The sequence below is a fragment of the Peromyscus eremicus genome, chromosome 20 (genome assembly GCF_949786415.1).
Source record: "Peromyscus eremicus chromosome 20, PerEre_H2_v1, whole genome shotgun sequence".
Lineage (NCBI taxonomy): Eukaryota > Metazoa > Chordata > Mammalia > Rodentia > Cricetidae > Peromyscus > Peromyscus eremicus.
Genome location: NC_081436.1, coordinates 61,386,436 through 61,401,987, shown reverse-complemented (window position 1 = coordinate 61,401,987; position 15,552 = coordinate 61,386,436). Strand labels below are relative to the sequence as shown.

The window sequence follows — 15,552 nt, the reverse complement described above, 5'->3', positions numbered from 1 at the left end:
GCCCCCACATAAAATGAAGAATCACTGAGTGAAGTTTTAAACAGACCAGAAACTAGAGATGTGATATTAAATAGTCCTTGGTAATTCATGAATGGGCTAAGCGACATTAAAAAGAAGAGATGTTAAGATGAAAAACGGTTGCCTTCCCTCATCTCAGTTCTCCTGAGAAAGGAGAACCAAAGGATGATCTGAAAGCCAACTAAGCTAGCAGTACCTCCATATAAGCAGTCGGTACTTGCCAACCAGGATGCTCAGTACCTGGTGAAACAGACGAATTATTACAGAGGCACAGGAGAAGCTGAGAGACAATTTCTAGAGAAAAAAGACCCACCTGCCTCTGCCTGCTAGGTGCTGGAGTCACAGGTGTGCACCACCATACCTAGTCCAAAAGGTATTTCTAAACACTGTAAAATGATAGGATTTTCCATATTGAAAGTTAATTCTGCCAGGCATGGCGGCTTGCACATGTCATCCCAGCGTCGGGGAAGCTGGGGTGAAGGACTGCCAGGAGTTTGAGGCTAGCCTGGGTTAGAAAGACCAGGTCTTGGGGTGGTGTTGTGGAGCAGCAGGGGTGAGGGGTTGGGGGACTTAGAAGCAATACAAAAAAGCAAAAGTCAATATATATAATGTACTAAATACAATTTGCTTTTAAACAACATAAAGTAGTTAAGAACTTGTCAGGGTACTGGGATCAGTATCACATGAAGTCTGGAGAGACTTGACTAACCAAATCACTTGACAATGGAGTACACTGAGAAGTTGTAGAATTTAACTGACAAATCTTTCAGAAAATCACAAGTTTGGCAGTGGTGAGACAACAGTGACAGAAGAGCTGTGTCAGGTAAAATGTGACTAGTAGAATTCTGACAATACACCTTCTCAGTAAGTCAGAAGAGCCAGGGGTGGTGCCGCACACCTTTATTTCCAGCACTTGGAGAGGCAGGGGAAGGAGGAGCTCTGATTTCAATGACAGCCAGGGCTATACAAAGAAATCCTGCTCTGAAAAAATAAATAATATAGTAAAAAGAAACTTTTTCAGTTAAAAATCTTATTTTAATAATAAAGATCAGAGCCGGGAGGTGGTGGTGCACGCCTTTAATCCCAGCACTCAGGAGGCAGAGCCAGGCTGATTTCTGTGAGTTCGAGAGAGCAAGATCCAGGAAAGGCACCAAAACTACACAGGAGAAAAAAAAAAAAAAAAAAAAAAAACCCACTCTCAGTAACAGATGGTTTCCAGAAAAGTCAAGGAGGGGCTTGGTGCTGAAGATGTGGGTTTTTTTTCTTTCTTTCTTTCAAATTTAGTTTGTTTTTTGTTTGTTTGTTTGTTTGTTTTTGTTCTTGAGACAGAGTTTCTTTGTGTAGCCCTGGCTGTCCTTGACGATCTGTAGACCAAGCTGGCCTGGTACTCAAGACATTCACCTGCCTCTTCCTCCCAAGTACCAGAGTTAAAGGCGTGTGCCACCACCAAAGGGCTATTTTTATTTTCTTAATTTCTGTCTTAGTCCGTTTTTCACTTAGTAGTGAGTGTTCCATTTCCAAGAGTTTGTTAGCTTTCTGTTGCTGATAATCAGCTTTAATATATGCTGATCAGACGTTATTATTCTTGCACTAAGGTAACAAAAATAGACTTGAGGAAAATTGTTTAAATTGCTCCTCAAAAGCCCGGCTTTGATGATCCAAACAGAACATCTCCATCCGAAGAAGTGACATACCTGCTCGACTGATCTGACGACGGCCGTGGTGGCAATGGTTCTACCGAGAACAGTTCTTCGCTGCCTTGCATAGCATCTATGCTAGTGCTGGCCAGAGTGAACGGCGCTGTGGGCCGGGCAATCCCCATTCTGACAGGAACAATCAGAGACTCTGCCACATTGCACAACTCTTCTACAGCATAAGGAAGCAGTGCTTGGAACACACGTTTGCATTTTCCAATTGGCTGTGGAATAAAATTGCTATAGCAGAAAAGAAAATAGAAATCTCTGAGTCCTCTCATACACATATTAACATTATCATACTAAAAACTGGTGCGAAAATTTTTTTAGTGCCTTACTTTTTCTTTTTGGATGAAGCCATTTCCACACTAAGAATGACAAACACTCTTGCCACAGACCGTAGAAACCTCATTGTCACAGCGATTGCTTCTTCTCGGCGTCCAGGTGTGTATTTGTTCTGGAGTTCTTTCACTAAGGTGCCCAGCAGAGTATCTAAAAGCTGTAAAAGTTGTAATCATTCTATTAATGCCGAGATATTTCAAAGATGGTTAAATATTAAGTACACTGCACTGATACTTTTTAAATGTTAATAGTTCCCAATAAAATATTAAAAATTACTTTTGTTTGTGTGTATATATGAAAGTGTGTGCCGATGTGTGGAAGTCAGAGAAAACTTGTAGAGTTGGTCTTCTCCTTCCACCATGTGGATCCCAGGGACTGAACTCAGCTGTTAAGATTTTGGGGGCCAGTATCTTTATACTGGCTAAGCCACCTTAACAGCCCGTATAACAAAATCTTGCAACAACCTGAACCAAACCATTTACAGAGTTAGTGGTTAAGCAACACAACTCCCGCTGTGTGTCTGACAGACGGTGGATCCCAGTTTATACTATCTCGGCTTTTGTTCCCTAGTCCCACATACACTCATCATGATTGTTTAGATGAGACTATCAAATATATAAAAACAGAAGAATACAGTTTGCTCACTACATACAGTACCCTTACCAAAGTGCAAAGGAGACTCAAATATTTAGTGATGAAATTCATAATTCCGTATTTACTGAACTATTCATTACTGTCTAGTCTTTCCTATTCAGAGTTTATCAAACAGATATCAAGTACAAATACCCACTTTCGTGTTGTTTTTGTCTTTTCTTAATGTTGTTCATAACAATCTTTATATAAAACATGTTGCATTTCATTTCAGTAAATGGCTAGGCTGTGATGGAAAAATCTATATGGTTAGATTCACTAAACATTTTTACTTCCTTAATTTTGCATTATTTTACCATAATTTTATGCTGCTATTTTAAATTATTTAGGATAGGTTTGGAGGGAACAGGGTTGAATGGTTGTAATCAGAAGTTGTCAGCATGAAGTCTGATTTGGAATCAGGGGAGGATGCTAAGAATCGAAGAACTCACCAAAATATCAGCTGTACACTTGACGATAAGGCAGTGAGTGAAGCAGTCCAGCCGAATGGTGCCACTCTGTTGATTGAGGTAGACCTGCTCTTCTGGCAAAAGATGGCCTATCCTACTGCTGGCACTCAGACTGGAAAAAGACAAGGAGAGAGAAGACACTGCAGGAAGCAACATTAACACAGAAGCAGAGACACTTGAAAATGTTTTAACAAATACATACGGGTCTTTATTCTCCTGTGACCCAAACATAATCATAGATCTTAAAGCATTCCAGTCCTGCAGGACTCGCTCCAGTGCGAGCTGGGCAAACCGTGGAGGCTCTAAGTCGTGATCAGGCATATCTGAATCTGAAAAGGGAGAGTGGGTCAGACGAAAATAAAATCCACTGCTGTGCACACAAGTTACAACGGTTCAACGCACTCACCTTCAGGACTGGCTGTTTTCCGGTTACGATCCTCCCTGATTCGTGGAGGCCTGTACTGACAGTGTTCCACTGTCTGCCTGGCCACAGTCTGTACTAAGAACAGCAAGAGGTGCTCTCCCCTGGAAAACAGAACATGTTGTGAGAGTGAGAGGGACCAGCATGTGCTGAGCTCTTTCTATCTACCTGTTCCACATTCTAGGAATTCTACTTGCCTGCTGTTTGGTAGGGTGACCAGATTTGTAGCAGTGAGCAGGCGATAAAGGAGATCAAGGCGAGCAGATTTCTGTCCAGCAATTAGAGTTTTACACTTACATTTCTCCCAACAATCACAATAGGCTGTTGGTGAAGTTCGCTTGAGTCTGTAAGAATTCACAGAAAAGCTCATATATAGGAAAACTTTAAATAGAGATCTACACTAAAATGAGGAGCTACAACATGATGAAACTTGCTTGTGTTAAAATGCAAAGTGTAACTGTTAAAGCTACATACAAGAAAGATTATTTCACGGTGTGAAATCTAGAAAGTAACACTAAAATTCCTATAAAAACCAGCACCCTGTAATGTGCTGGGACAGTCGCTCCTATTGTATTCCTCAAGCCCCAAATCCCAACGAACCCTAGGTGGCCCTCCATATGCATCTAGTCAACCTCTAACCGTTATAAAGAACATGAAATACCTGGTTCATCCTGTCCCGGAAGCCAGGCAGGGCAGCGAGTATACCGAATAAACACAAAGTGCAACTAGGCATCGATGCAGAAACTGAGATGATTTTTACATCTGTTTGTTTATGGGGCAGCGTTGAGTGAAGGACGGAAGTACTACACTTGTGCCACAGAGCATGTGTAAGAGTTAGAGGACAATTTACAAGTCAATCTCTCTTTGCATTCTGTGAACTGAGGGACCAAACTCGGGTGCAACAGATTTGGAGCAAGTGCCTTTACCAGCTGAGCGGTCTCAGCAAGCCCAGATGGAGGGAGGGTTCTGATGGCCACTTTCTATTACCTATGACATCCACATATTGTTGCTATTTATAGCAGGGTTCCCGTTGGTAACATTGAGACACTGCAGACATTAGGTGCTGCATAGTTTTATTGCAGTCTGTGAAAACTAACAAAACCAGCTAGGACTCCGCTGAGGGATAAAAGATGAAAGCATTTAAAAAATAATCACACATTCCTTAGCCTACTGTCCCGCTTTTTGTTAAGGAGGACTACACATAACAGAAAACAAGTATTTGACAATACAAAAAAAATCAAAAGCCACATTTCTGTATGTATAAACTGAAATGCGAGGAAAACAAACATTTCTAAACTGTGTAACAATTGAAGCATAATAGTTTATAAGGTTTTTAAAAAATACAACTGGACTTACTTGCAGTCATGCCCTTTATGACAGACCCTTGCACATTCTGTACAACAACAGAGTGACTCCAGTAAACCACAAGTGCGACATTCAAAAATGTCCTGAAATTACAATGGGTCATTTTTTAAAAAGGGTCATTACATGCATATCTCATTGTAATTTAATCACAGCTAATGCAGGGTGACGGTAAGGTGCTCAGGAAACAAGGAGGACATGATGAAGGTGCAATTGACAACGTCAAATGATGAAAACCAAATACTACTAGTACATCAAAATAATCTGTATCTCAGACAATAATTAAAAAATCTGAATCAAGAGCCGTGGATCACAGTCTACCACCTGCGAAGTCTTAATTCTCATAATCTCCCATATTTAATTGAGTAACGAATGATCCTTTTTTGCCTTATTTATGTAGGAATTAAATCAAAATTAATTCTTTGTATTATCTTAAAACTGAAAGAAAATACCAGACCTATTTGCACACTTCTACCTCTAAAAAAGGAGGGAAGGAAACGGCACAGACGTCGGCATCACTTACCTGGTTGATGTGCTCTGCTCCAGTCCACGTGAAACTGCAGGTGTCATTGCAACACAAGACATACAGAGGAGAGTCATCGGGATTAGTGCCTGATGGGCAAACCATTCCCATAAACACATCTTCCTCTTTTTCACTTGAGGACACTTCAGCTAAAATATTAAGAACACAGAAATTCACCTATCAGGAAAGACTTAATCACAACCACAACTGAGGAGTTCTAATACATATTCAGTATAATTAGAAGCCACTTCACATTAATTAAAATTTTTTGTTAGTCGAAATTTCCGAAGTCTAGCTGGAGATGGCTCAAGTGCTAAGCACTGGATGCTCATCAGGGTACCCAGCACCCACCCAACCGCTCAAAACTGTGTTTAACTAGTCTCCAGAGACAGGATAACCACCTGTGGCCTGAGCAGGCACACACATGGTGCACAGACATACATGAATACATAACAGCCACATACTTGAAAACCATTTGCTTAACTCAATGTATAAAAAAATCCAACCAATTCTGGAGCAAAAAAGGCAAAACTGACTCTACCGTCACTGTATGGGATGACAGTACACACTCCAACTGACTCTACTGTCACTGTATGTGATGACAGTACACACTCCACTGACTCTACTGTCACTGTATGTGATGACAGTACACACTCCAACTGATGCTACTGTCACTGTATAGGATAACAGTACACACTCCAACTGACTCTACTGTCACTGTATGTGATGACAGTACACACTCCAACTGACGCTACTGTCACTGTATGTGATGACAGTACACACTCCAACTGACTCTACCGTCACTGTATGTGATGACAGTACACACTCCAACTGACTCTACCGTCACTGTATGTGATGACAGTACACACTCCAACTGACTACTGTCACTACATGTGACGACAGTACACACTCTGGCCACTGGAATCCTTAGTCCTGTGTCCAGTAGTTAAGACTCAAGTCTTAGTCAGACCCGACAGTGTGCACCTGTAATCCCAGCACACTAGAGGCAGAGGCAGATCATAAATTAGAGGTTAGCCTATACTACACAGTAAGAAACTGTCTCAAAAAAACAAGACTCTGATCTGTTTTATTTAGTAAATTATAAACCATATTGCAATTTATTAATACCAGTGTTTAAAAAAAAGATAATTCATCTTTTAAGAACTAAATGGCAGAAACTGATATTCCTCAATTCTCGCTATAAGCAAGAACTCAAAGTCAGATGTAGTCTATTACTGCTATATGGCAATATATGGCAGTCCATTATTGCTATAAACTTATTATATCCATCAACAAAGCAACACTGTATTACTTTTCAGAAGATTTTATACTATCAATTAAAAAGTAGTAAAAAATTCATACCAATTGCTTTTTATAAAAAATTAAAATGTATTTGAAAAAAGTATTAACAAAATTTTATACATACAAAATTATCTTGATAGTTTCAATTATATCACTTATATACAGAAATATGGTTTGAATAACTGCACTGATAAATGTGACGAGAATCTATTCAAATTCAAAATGAGCAGCTTCTTTAGGCCTTGAACTATATTAATCACCTTTTGCGATTTTCTGGGCTGTTTCTAAGATGGTAATTGCAGCAGGATAAGCTCGGCCGCTTACAGCTGACATAAATGGGGTCATCCCTCTTGCATCCCTAAAATGAGAAAGTTTAGACAGGCATGATGGCTCACAGCTTTAAACCAGCACTCAGGAGGCAGAGGCAAGAGGATCTCTATGAATAGCCAGCCTGGACTACAGAGCCAAGGCTACACAGTGAGACACTGTCTGAAAAACACAAACAGGTATCTTTCTGTTCACTAGAAAAGAGTGTTCATTCTAAACACACAACTGGATTTTTGTTTCAGTCACAGAAAGACTCTCTGTGATGCTGTTAGAGAGACAATCTTACTATTGTGTCTATAATGGCCCTCATCACAATTCTCCTGCCTCAGCTTCCTAAGTGATGCATTACCCATGTCAACATCATTTTTGTGCTTTTTCCCCCCCACAGAAATATATACTCTGATCCAACTAACATAAAAGTTGGTTTCTCTTCATTCAGGTTATGTTCTCTGATGTCAAAAATACCTCTTTCACTAAAGAAAATTTAATAGCTGGATACTGATGATTCATAAACGTGGTATTAGTATAGCATAAGAAATATACTGATAGATTTTGCTTTTAATATGTTACAAAATCAATTTAAACAGAAGTCCCTGAGCTAAATACTCATCTGAAGAGGTTGTCAAGCTTCTTACTTGGCAGAAAGGAGCTCTCGTAAGTATGGCTGCAGAACTGCACTGTCGCACAACAATTTTAATATGAAATGAGCATTTGCCTTTCGGTCCTTGGACTCCACTACAGAAGGCTCTGTGGAAGGACCTGTAATAAAGCAGAGTCATTTAGTACTAAGCAAAAGTAAGAAAGAGAGTTCTGAAAAACCTATCAGGTGCATAGAGTAAGTCACTAGAATATCCCTAAGAGCAAATTAACTTAATACAAAGACTTTAAGCATAGTAACACATTTTATAAATTTCAATTAATTTCTTAATGTATGTATGCAAACACCATACTCCATATTATATACATGGAAGATTATGTAGCATGTAATACTTTTTTTAAGCAAGGAAAAACAGAATCCTTGGGACCAAAGTATGAGCTTTATTCAGAGCCCTGTATCCAGTAATATGTCAGCCCAAGCAGACAGCAGTCTGATCTTACCTGGGATGGTGGAGGTGCTCGGTCCTTGACCACTGCCAGTCGCTGCTGTGGTAAGAGATCCCACAGCGGGGGCCAGGATAAAATCAATGTCACCATCTTTCAGTAAACAGAACAGCAGGATGCATATCATTATGGGCAACATACCCCTAACCTTTCCCTTAACAGGCCTTAAGGTTTTTCTCCACAAACCAAGGGTCAAATCCAAAAAAAAGGTTAAATGGAAATTTCTTTTCCAGACTATGGAAAATCCACTGAGCCAATAATTCATTTATATTGATGTATGACCAATCAAGGGGCCATCAACAAGCCTCTTACCAACATAGAAATAAACTATGTCAGAGAAAATTCTAAAAAAACAAACCCCTTAGACCACATTTTCAACTAATCAAGTTGTACCGTTCACCATTCTACTATCACAATTTTTAAAATAATTTCACTAAAACATCATTTCTCCTTTCACAACCTTGCCTTTTTATTAAACACTAAATAAAACAAGAGATCTTACCAGGATCCATTGAAGGTGGGTCAGGAACCCAACTAGGGGGAGCTATGGGGGGTGAAACTGGATCCTGGTGGTCACTGGATGAAGCTCCAGCCTCATGTCTACCCAAACCAGCTGCTCTCAATGACCGTCTCATCATTTCCCGTAATCTCAAACTAGAAGGACATGGACAAAATCAGAACTCATTACCATGTCTAACCTGACAGACAGGAGGTGTACAGAAGTTCTCATCAGAGAAGCTCAGGTAAGGGAAATGGAGTACAAATGCCAATTCTGTAATCACAGACTGAGTCAGCGGAGGGTAGAAATAACGCTAGGGGAGTCTAGTACCCAATGTAACACTGAAGGAATTGACGCCCCCAACAAACTAGAGCTAAGGGAACAAAAGTTTCAGTGAAGGAAGATTAGAAATAATCTTTCACACACTTAGGATAAATTTACAGCTAAACATTACAACAAAGGTTTTCGGTCCCATTTCCTAAAAATTAAGTTTAATAACAAATATCAATAAAACTGATTAGTACAAAACGATTATTAGCCTACTAAATCCCTTTTCTGTGAACTCAAAAGTAATTAAACTAATATCCACATGAGCAATTTTTAAACAAAGAACAATTCAGATTTTTTCAATACCAAAAAAGACCCCCAAAACAAAAAAACAACAAAACAAAACAAAAAGCCTCAACAAACAGTACAACTCACACCTCCAAGAAATTAGTAAAACTAAAAATGTTACTGTCTAGGACTTGATTTGGTTTTTCTTCCTGCTATAGAAAGAAAGAACACTATACAGGTGGTTTACAGCACTAAAAAGATAACTACTCACGAAGACCTCATGGGGAACTAATGCCTTCCTACACACAAACCTGTACTGTACCTGAGTAAAAGCTTACTCCAGCCACACAATCACGCTCAGGATAAGAGCACAAATCCCTCCACTGAGCCACAAGTTTTAAAGCTTCTAAATAAAGAGCAGAAACTCAATTATAAGGGCAAGATAACAGATGGTGACTGCATTGTCCCATGCAGCCATAATCAAGATATGACTTCTAGTGTGAAAGACCTAATAATTTATGAGAGAAGCATAATATAAATAATCTTGAATGATCTTGTTAATGTTTGGAGTCTCCAACTATAACAACTATTTAATCTCAGAGTAAATGTGTTTTTCCATATCAACATATTTTTGCTTTTATAAGAAAAACTTAAGGGCACGACAGTCTCTTTGAAGAGGCTATTTACAGGAACGGAATGCGTTTTTAGAAATGTATTTGTGGTGTGCTTTTTGGAACAAATGCTGGAAGACCCCAAAGTAAGTTTTATTTTGTATTACCTCTTAAAAGATTTACTACTATAAATATCTATTGAACACCCCAATTTAGAAATTTAAGAAGAAAGTTTTTCAAGACAGAAGGGAGCAGAGTACCGTGACTATTTCGGTCAAAGTCACTTCTCTGTTCAAAGTCACTCGGAGGAAAAAAAGCTGGTTCTTCCCAACGGCAGAGCACACCAGTGACTGTGCACTGGGATGACAGATGCTGGGGATGCCAACATGTTGTTCTCAAAGCCCAGATGGGAAAATGTAGTAAAAAGGGAGGCACTGCAAATAACCTGGAAATAAATGTGCTTTGGGGCTTGTTAAGGAAAGTGCTCATTCCAGAGTCACAGTGAAATGCCTACTGGGTAAGAAACATAAAATAATGACTGTAAAGGGAAGTCAGGAGAAGAAACAGAGTGGCAAACTTTTTTTTTTTTTTTGCCATGCTCATGTTATACATGTTCATCTAAAGGCATTCAGATTTTTTAAAACTTAACACTGCATAGGCCAAAGCAGACACGTGGGGCATTCTCCAACTTCTAGCTTAGAGTACATTAGGAATAAATGAAGGAAATTGGGACCAAAGTCTCATCTTGAACCTTGTAACTCCCAACTTTGTTGTTGTGATGTAGTCAATTCAATATTAAATGAGGGGGTCATTCCTTGTCATTTTTTTTTTTTAATTGTCCTTAACCTTTTTCTTCATTAGGTCTTGGGAACACTTTTAAGTATATTGCCCAGCTCCTCATACAGATTCTTAAAAAAATAAAAAAACAAAAACAAAAAGAAAATTATTCTTCAAGATGCTGTACACAATTCATGGAGATTCACCTGGATCCTCAGTGGCTGAGGACAATACTGAGGAGGTACCACCTTGGCTGCTAAGATTCAGAGTTTTGACATTTCTTCCTTCATACAGGCTTGCCTGGAGTCATCGTGTTTTCTGACAATATGGAAGAATTCAAGGATGGTGTAATTTCCTCTTTGTAAGCACGTTATATCCATGCTACAGAAGCCTTAGAATCCAGTCATGTTCAAATATAACACTGTGACAAAAAAGTGAAGGTCATGTGTCTTCCAGATTAACAATCTCTAGAGTATATACACCTGCAATCAGATGCATCAATCAAGCTTTCCACTAAATCTGCCCTTTGTACTCAGGAACTATCGAGTCACACAACAAAACTTGAGTCACAGCATCACTGACGTCATTACAGTATTCCATTCAACAGTGAAACTGCATCAGTGCTGAGCTCACGGCCCAGGAATCCCAGCCTGCATACTCCTCAAGGGGCACGCATCGCCTACACAATCCACTGTAGGATAGAGGAGGGTTCACTTCAGTGAAGCAGTCTGTGACTTCCTACTGCCCGGCGTAGTAATAGCCTCCTGTGCTGTCATCTGGTCAACCGCAGCCCTGAGTTTGCACTGGTTAAGAGCACTGCAGTGGAATCTTCGGCAAATTCCTCAAAGGAGCTTACTCTGCCAATTTATTTCTGTGAGTGACTCATCGCCCACTCTTGAAGCTCCTTTTAGTCTTTGCCTTCAAAATAATCCTTATATGAAAAAAGATGGCAGTATTGGCATTGGACCAACCATATCAGAGTCCAAAGTGATTGGCACCTGTAATTTCTCTGAGAAAATGAAATACCTGAAATAATTCAAAGACTAATTTCTTGATGAAGAATTTAAGTTGCTTCCCATTTTAGAGTAAACACTTTGCTTAATGTAGTTCTAGATAAATAAGCTGGTAGTAATTTCCATTCTGTACAGTATACATGTTTCTGTACTATTTAAAATTATAATTTGGTCACAGAGTTCTTTGTTAAGTCTCACTTTTACATCTTTCTGAGCTCAGGAAAACTATCAGCTTGGTAGCTTTCCTAATGCCAATTGAAGAAAAAACCATTTTGAAAGGGAAAGATGAGTGTGTAGCAGAAAATAAGCCAATTGTGTTTTCGACTGAAGTAGGCTTCTCCACCTACCTCGTTACTACCCAAGGAGCAGTGCTTTCACACACCATTTGTCAACAACCAAGAAGCTTGACTCTCTCATATCTAAAATAATCTTGCCCTTTTTCCTACAGAAAACTATTGAGTCTTTGTTTATCATCTAGCCAAACACCTAGCAATTTTCATAGGTTATAAAGGATTATCCATCCAACAACTCAGAAAACCTGAAAATTTAAAATCAAACATTCAAAATACACACCAGCCTTTTATTTCTTCCCAGATCATTAAGACATCTGAGGAATGGACCTAAATAAGCAATACGAAAATTAAAAGATTGAGGGTTGGGTTTTTTGTTGTTGTTGTCAATGACTCTATTGTGTTCCTTGTTCTTCATCTAAAGAAAACAACTACCTAAGAAGAATTAAAAAGTTCAGAACACATTCAAAAGATGAAGTCTGAGCTGTTTTAAAATCATCTCATTTATCAATTGTCAAAGATCCTAGTGTTCAGACTCTAATTAGTGATCAGACATTTCCCCAGTGTTATTGGAAGAAGCCAAAAACAAACAAAAGAGGACCCACCAATTCATGCACAAGACAGTAAGAGATACACTGCTTTCTGTACTTGGGACCTTTTTCCTCCAATTAAACTTTCCTTGTAAAAATCATATTACCTTCGACTACTCGATGATCCAGCCCGATTACCTGGGCCATTACTTGAAACAACTGATATTGCATTTGCAATGGCCTCCACAGCAGAAAGCCTTTCTGCAAATGTATTTCTTTCTGACCGCTCAGCTTCTGAAACATAAGAGGAAAAAAATGAGGATTTAAACTTTGAAAACAACTGATAGTATGGACTGGCCAGTAAACACTAACTCCTCCATGTTAGTGCTTCAATTAATATAGCAGGTAACTTTCTCCATGACACAGATTGAACTATGACCTTTATTTATTTATTCTGCCTCATTTCAACAACATATAAACTAAGTAGACTTAAATTTACCTTCAACTATTAAGTAAAAAAATAAAATGACTCACTCATTAGTATAGCCATCTTAGTTTATATGTATGGTATTTATAAACAAATCTTAGGAATTCTGATGAAATAAAAATGAAACTTGCAAATTACAATTCAAAATGCACTTACCACAATAGCATCAGCAGAATTCAAAATAATTACAAAGTTGCACTTAAGTTCTTCATCATTTAGGCAATTAAAAACTCCATGGCCAAAATAAAAAGCCACCTTACTTTTCAGAAACATGTAACAACCCAGTAACTTATTTTTTTTCCTACATTCCAAACAACATGACAAACATTTCTGGTGGCTGAGAATACCACATTCCTATGTGTAAATTAATTTCGGGGAGGGAAGAGGTGGTTGGAGAGACAGACTGCTCAGCAATTAGGAGCACTTGCTCCTCTTACAGATGACCCAAGTTCCCCAGCTCACATTCACCTAACTTCATCTCTAGGAGATCCAACATTTCTGGCCTCCCCAGCAATGGCACACACGTGCACAGATGAAAATACATACATATACATTAAAAATGAATTATTCTAGAAAGTAGAGAGATGGCCCAGCAATTAAAAACACTTACTGCTCTTCCAGAGGACCAGAGTCCAGTTCCCAGCACCGTGACTCACAGCTGCCTGTAAGTCCAGCTCTGGGGGATCCAATGCTTCTGGTCTTCTCAGGCACGTGTACCCACCCATGTGCACATATCCACAAACACAGACATGTACACTTAATGTTTTTTTAAAAAAAGTCATTTGTACTTATAAAATTCGTTAAGTTCATTTACTATCAACATACTCAGCTTTATTATTCAAAGAATTAAAGACAATAAAAACAAACTTACCATTGGCTTCCGTATCTAACCCTTAGAATTATTTTTACCACCTGACAAAGTCAGACCTTCCAAGATGATATAAAATAAAGTAAAAAGTGCATATGTTCTCTACAGGAATTTGTCAATTTCTCTTCCTAAAGTTCTTTCCAAGGCCTTGTTTTGGTTCTGAGTCTTACCCTCTTCTTCCTTAGTTTCCTTATTGCTAGTTGGAAAGCAAACTGATACACAAGCATGCAGAATGTTCCGATTCCCATCACATCTGTGGCTGATGAAGGTCTGCAGCATCTGTAGGTTCTGCTCTAAAACAACTGCTTGTTCAAGATTCATGAGATACTGTCGGCAGGCCTCATAGTCACAACGGAGAATATGCTGCATTAAGGTTTGTTTCTGTACTCAGGCAAAAGAGGGAAAAAAAAAAATCAATGAAATGAACAGTAAACATGTCCAAAATTATATACATCAAAAATGCCTCATGGCCACTATAATGTAATCAGATCTTCAAATAAATAGAAACTGATTGCAAACGGCCTAGCAAAAGTGGCTGAATTCATCTGTATTCTGGAAGGATTGTGTCTAAGTGACAACTGAAAAGAGTAGAAACATTCTGTGAAACATGTTCACAGAAAAAAGTAAATATTTTCAATTTTCAAAACTACCTCAACTTTGAAGCTAATGGAAAACCAGTCATACATCTAGTAACTGAATGGGATTGCCTGGGGTATGATAAACTCACCATGTTTAGTGATACCCTGGTATTTACTCAAGCTCTCAAATTAGAACACTAGCAATATTGTCGGCCAATTAAGCAAAGGATGTACATTTTATTCCAACTTACTTATTCTCACCTCATGGTTGTAAAAGTCACACTTTGGGGCCCAGGAGAAGGCTCAGTAGGTCAAAAGCACTTGCCACCAAGTCTGACCACCTGAGCTCAATCAATCCCCAAGGCCCACGTGGTGAAAAGAACCAACTCCCATAAGCTGTCCTCTGACTTCCACATGTACCTCCCAGTACCACGCCCCAATCATATACATACACAATAATAAAGGTGTATATTTATGCTGTGGTACATGGAACACAAAACTTTGAACTCTTTAGGAATTGTGATAGGGTGTAATTTCCAAAACAGAAAATAAATCTAACTATCAAAGACATAACAGTGCTCCAAGGTGTGCACAGAAAATATCATTGGTTGTCTCACAGCACAAAGAAGTACTTCAGGGGGTAGAGAATTGGCTCAGCAGGTAAAAGCACATGATGCTCTTGCAGAGAACCTAGATTCAGTTCCCAGTACCCACAGCCCTCTGTAATTCCAGTTCCAGGGATCTGACATTCTGCTCTGGCCTCCTCAGGCACCAGGAATCCACATGCTGCACAAACATGCCTGCAAACACTCGTATACATATAAAAACAAATCTTTTAAACAAACAAACACAAAAACAGTACAAAGTAAAAAACTAAAGATAGGGAACATTGAATAGAATAGAAAGCACTTGTTTTATCTTAAAAAGCAAGCTCATTATTTGTAACTTTTACTAGAAAAAAGCAGATATGTATGGGAATACAGAGGGACAAAGACAAGGACAATCTGCCAGGAAACTGCCTCAATAAAGTCTCCCTCCCCCAACTTTATGGGGAAGAAGAAAGGCCACTGTCCATATGAGAATGTAAATCTTAAAAGTACTTGGGACATGTGAGAAAGGCTGCTTTCACTGTGGAATTAACTACCACTTGGGGC

General features: G+C 38.9%; 1 protein-coding gene across 1 annotated transcript in view; it reads right to left on the bottom strand.

Moving 5' to 3' along the window:
• Ubr5 (ubiquitin protein ligase E3 component n-recognin 5) overlaps positions 1–15,552 on the bottom strand; it is a 120,901-nt gene that overhangs the window by 33,408 nt on the left and 71,941 nt on the right. The window contains exons 21-34 of the mRNA XM_059246961.1: positions 13,991–14,201; positions 12,633–12,759; positions 8,693–8,844; positions 8,188–8,283; positions 7,725–7,848; positions 7,023–7,120; positions 5,461–5,609; positions 4,932–5,023; positions 3,773–3,919; positions 3,561–3,679; positions 3,357–3,483; positions 3,137–3,266; positions 2,051–2,211; positions 1,713–1,952 (exon numbers count right to left, since the gene is read on the bottom strand). Coding sequence (XP_059102944.1) covers positions 1,713–1,952; positions 2,051–2,211; positions 3,137–3,266; positions 3,357–3,483; positions 3,561–3,679; positions 3,773–3,919; positions 4,932–5,023; positions 5,461–5,609; positions 7,023–7,120; positions 7,725–7,848; positions 8,188–8,283; positions 8,693–8,844; positions 12,633–12,759; positions 13,991–14,201 — 1,973 coding nt within the window. The remainder of the gene's footprint in view (positions 1–1,712; positions 1,953–2,050; positions 2,212–3,136; positions 3,267–3,356; positions 3,484–3,560; positions 3,680–3,772; positions 3,920–4,931; positions 5,024–5,460; positions 5,610–7,022; positions 7,121–7,724; positions 7,849–8,187; positions 8,284–8,692; positions 8,845–12,632; positions 12,760–13,990; positions 14,202–15,552) is intronic.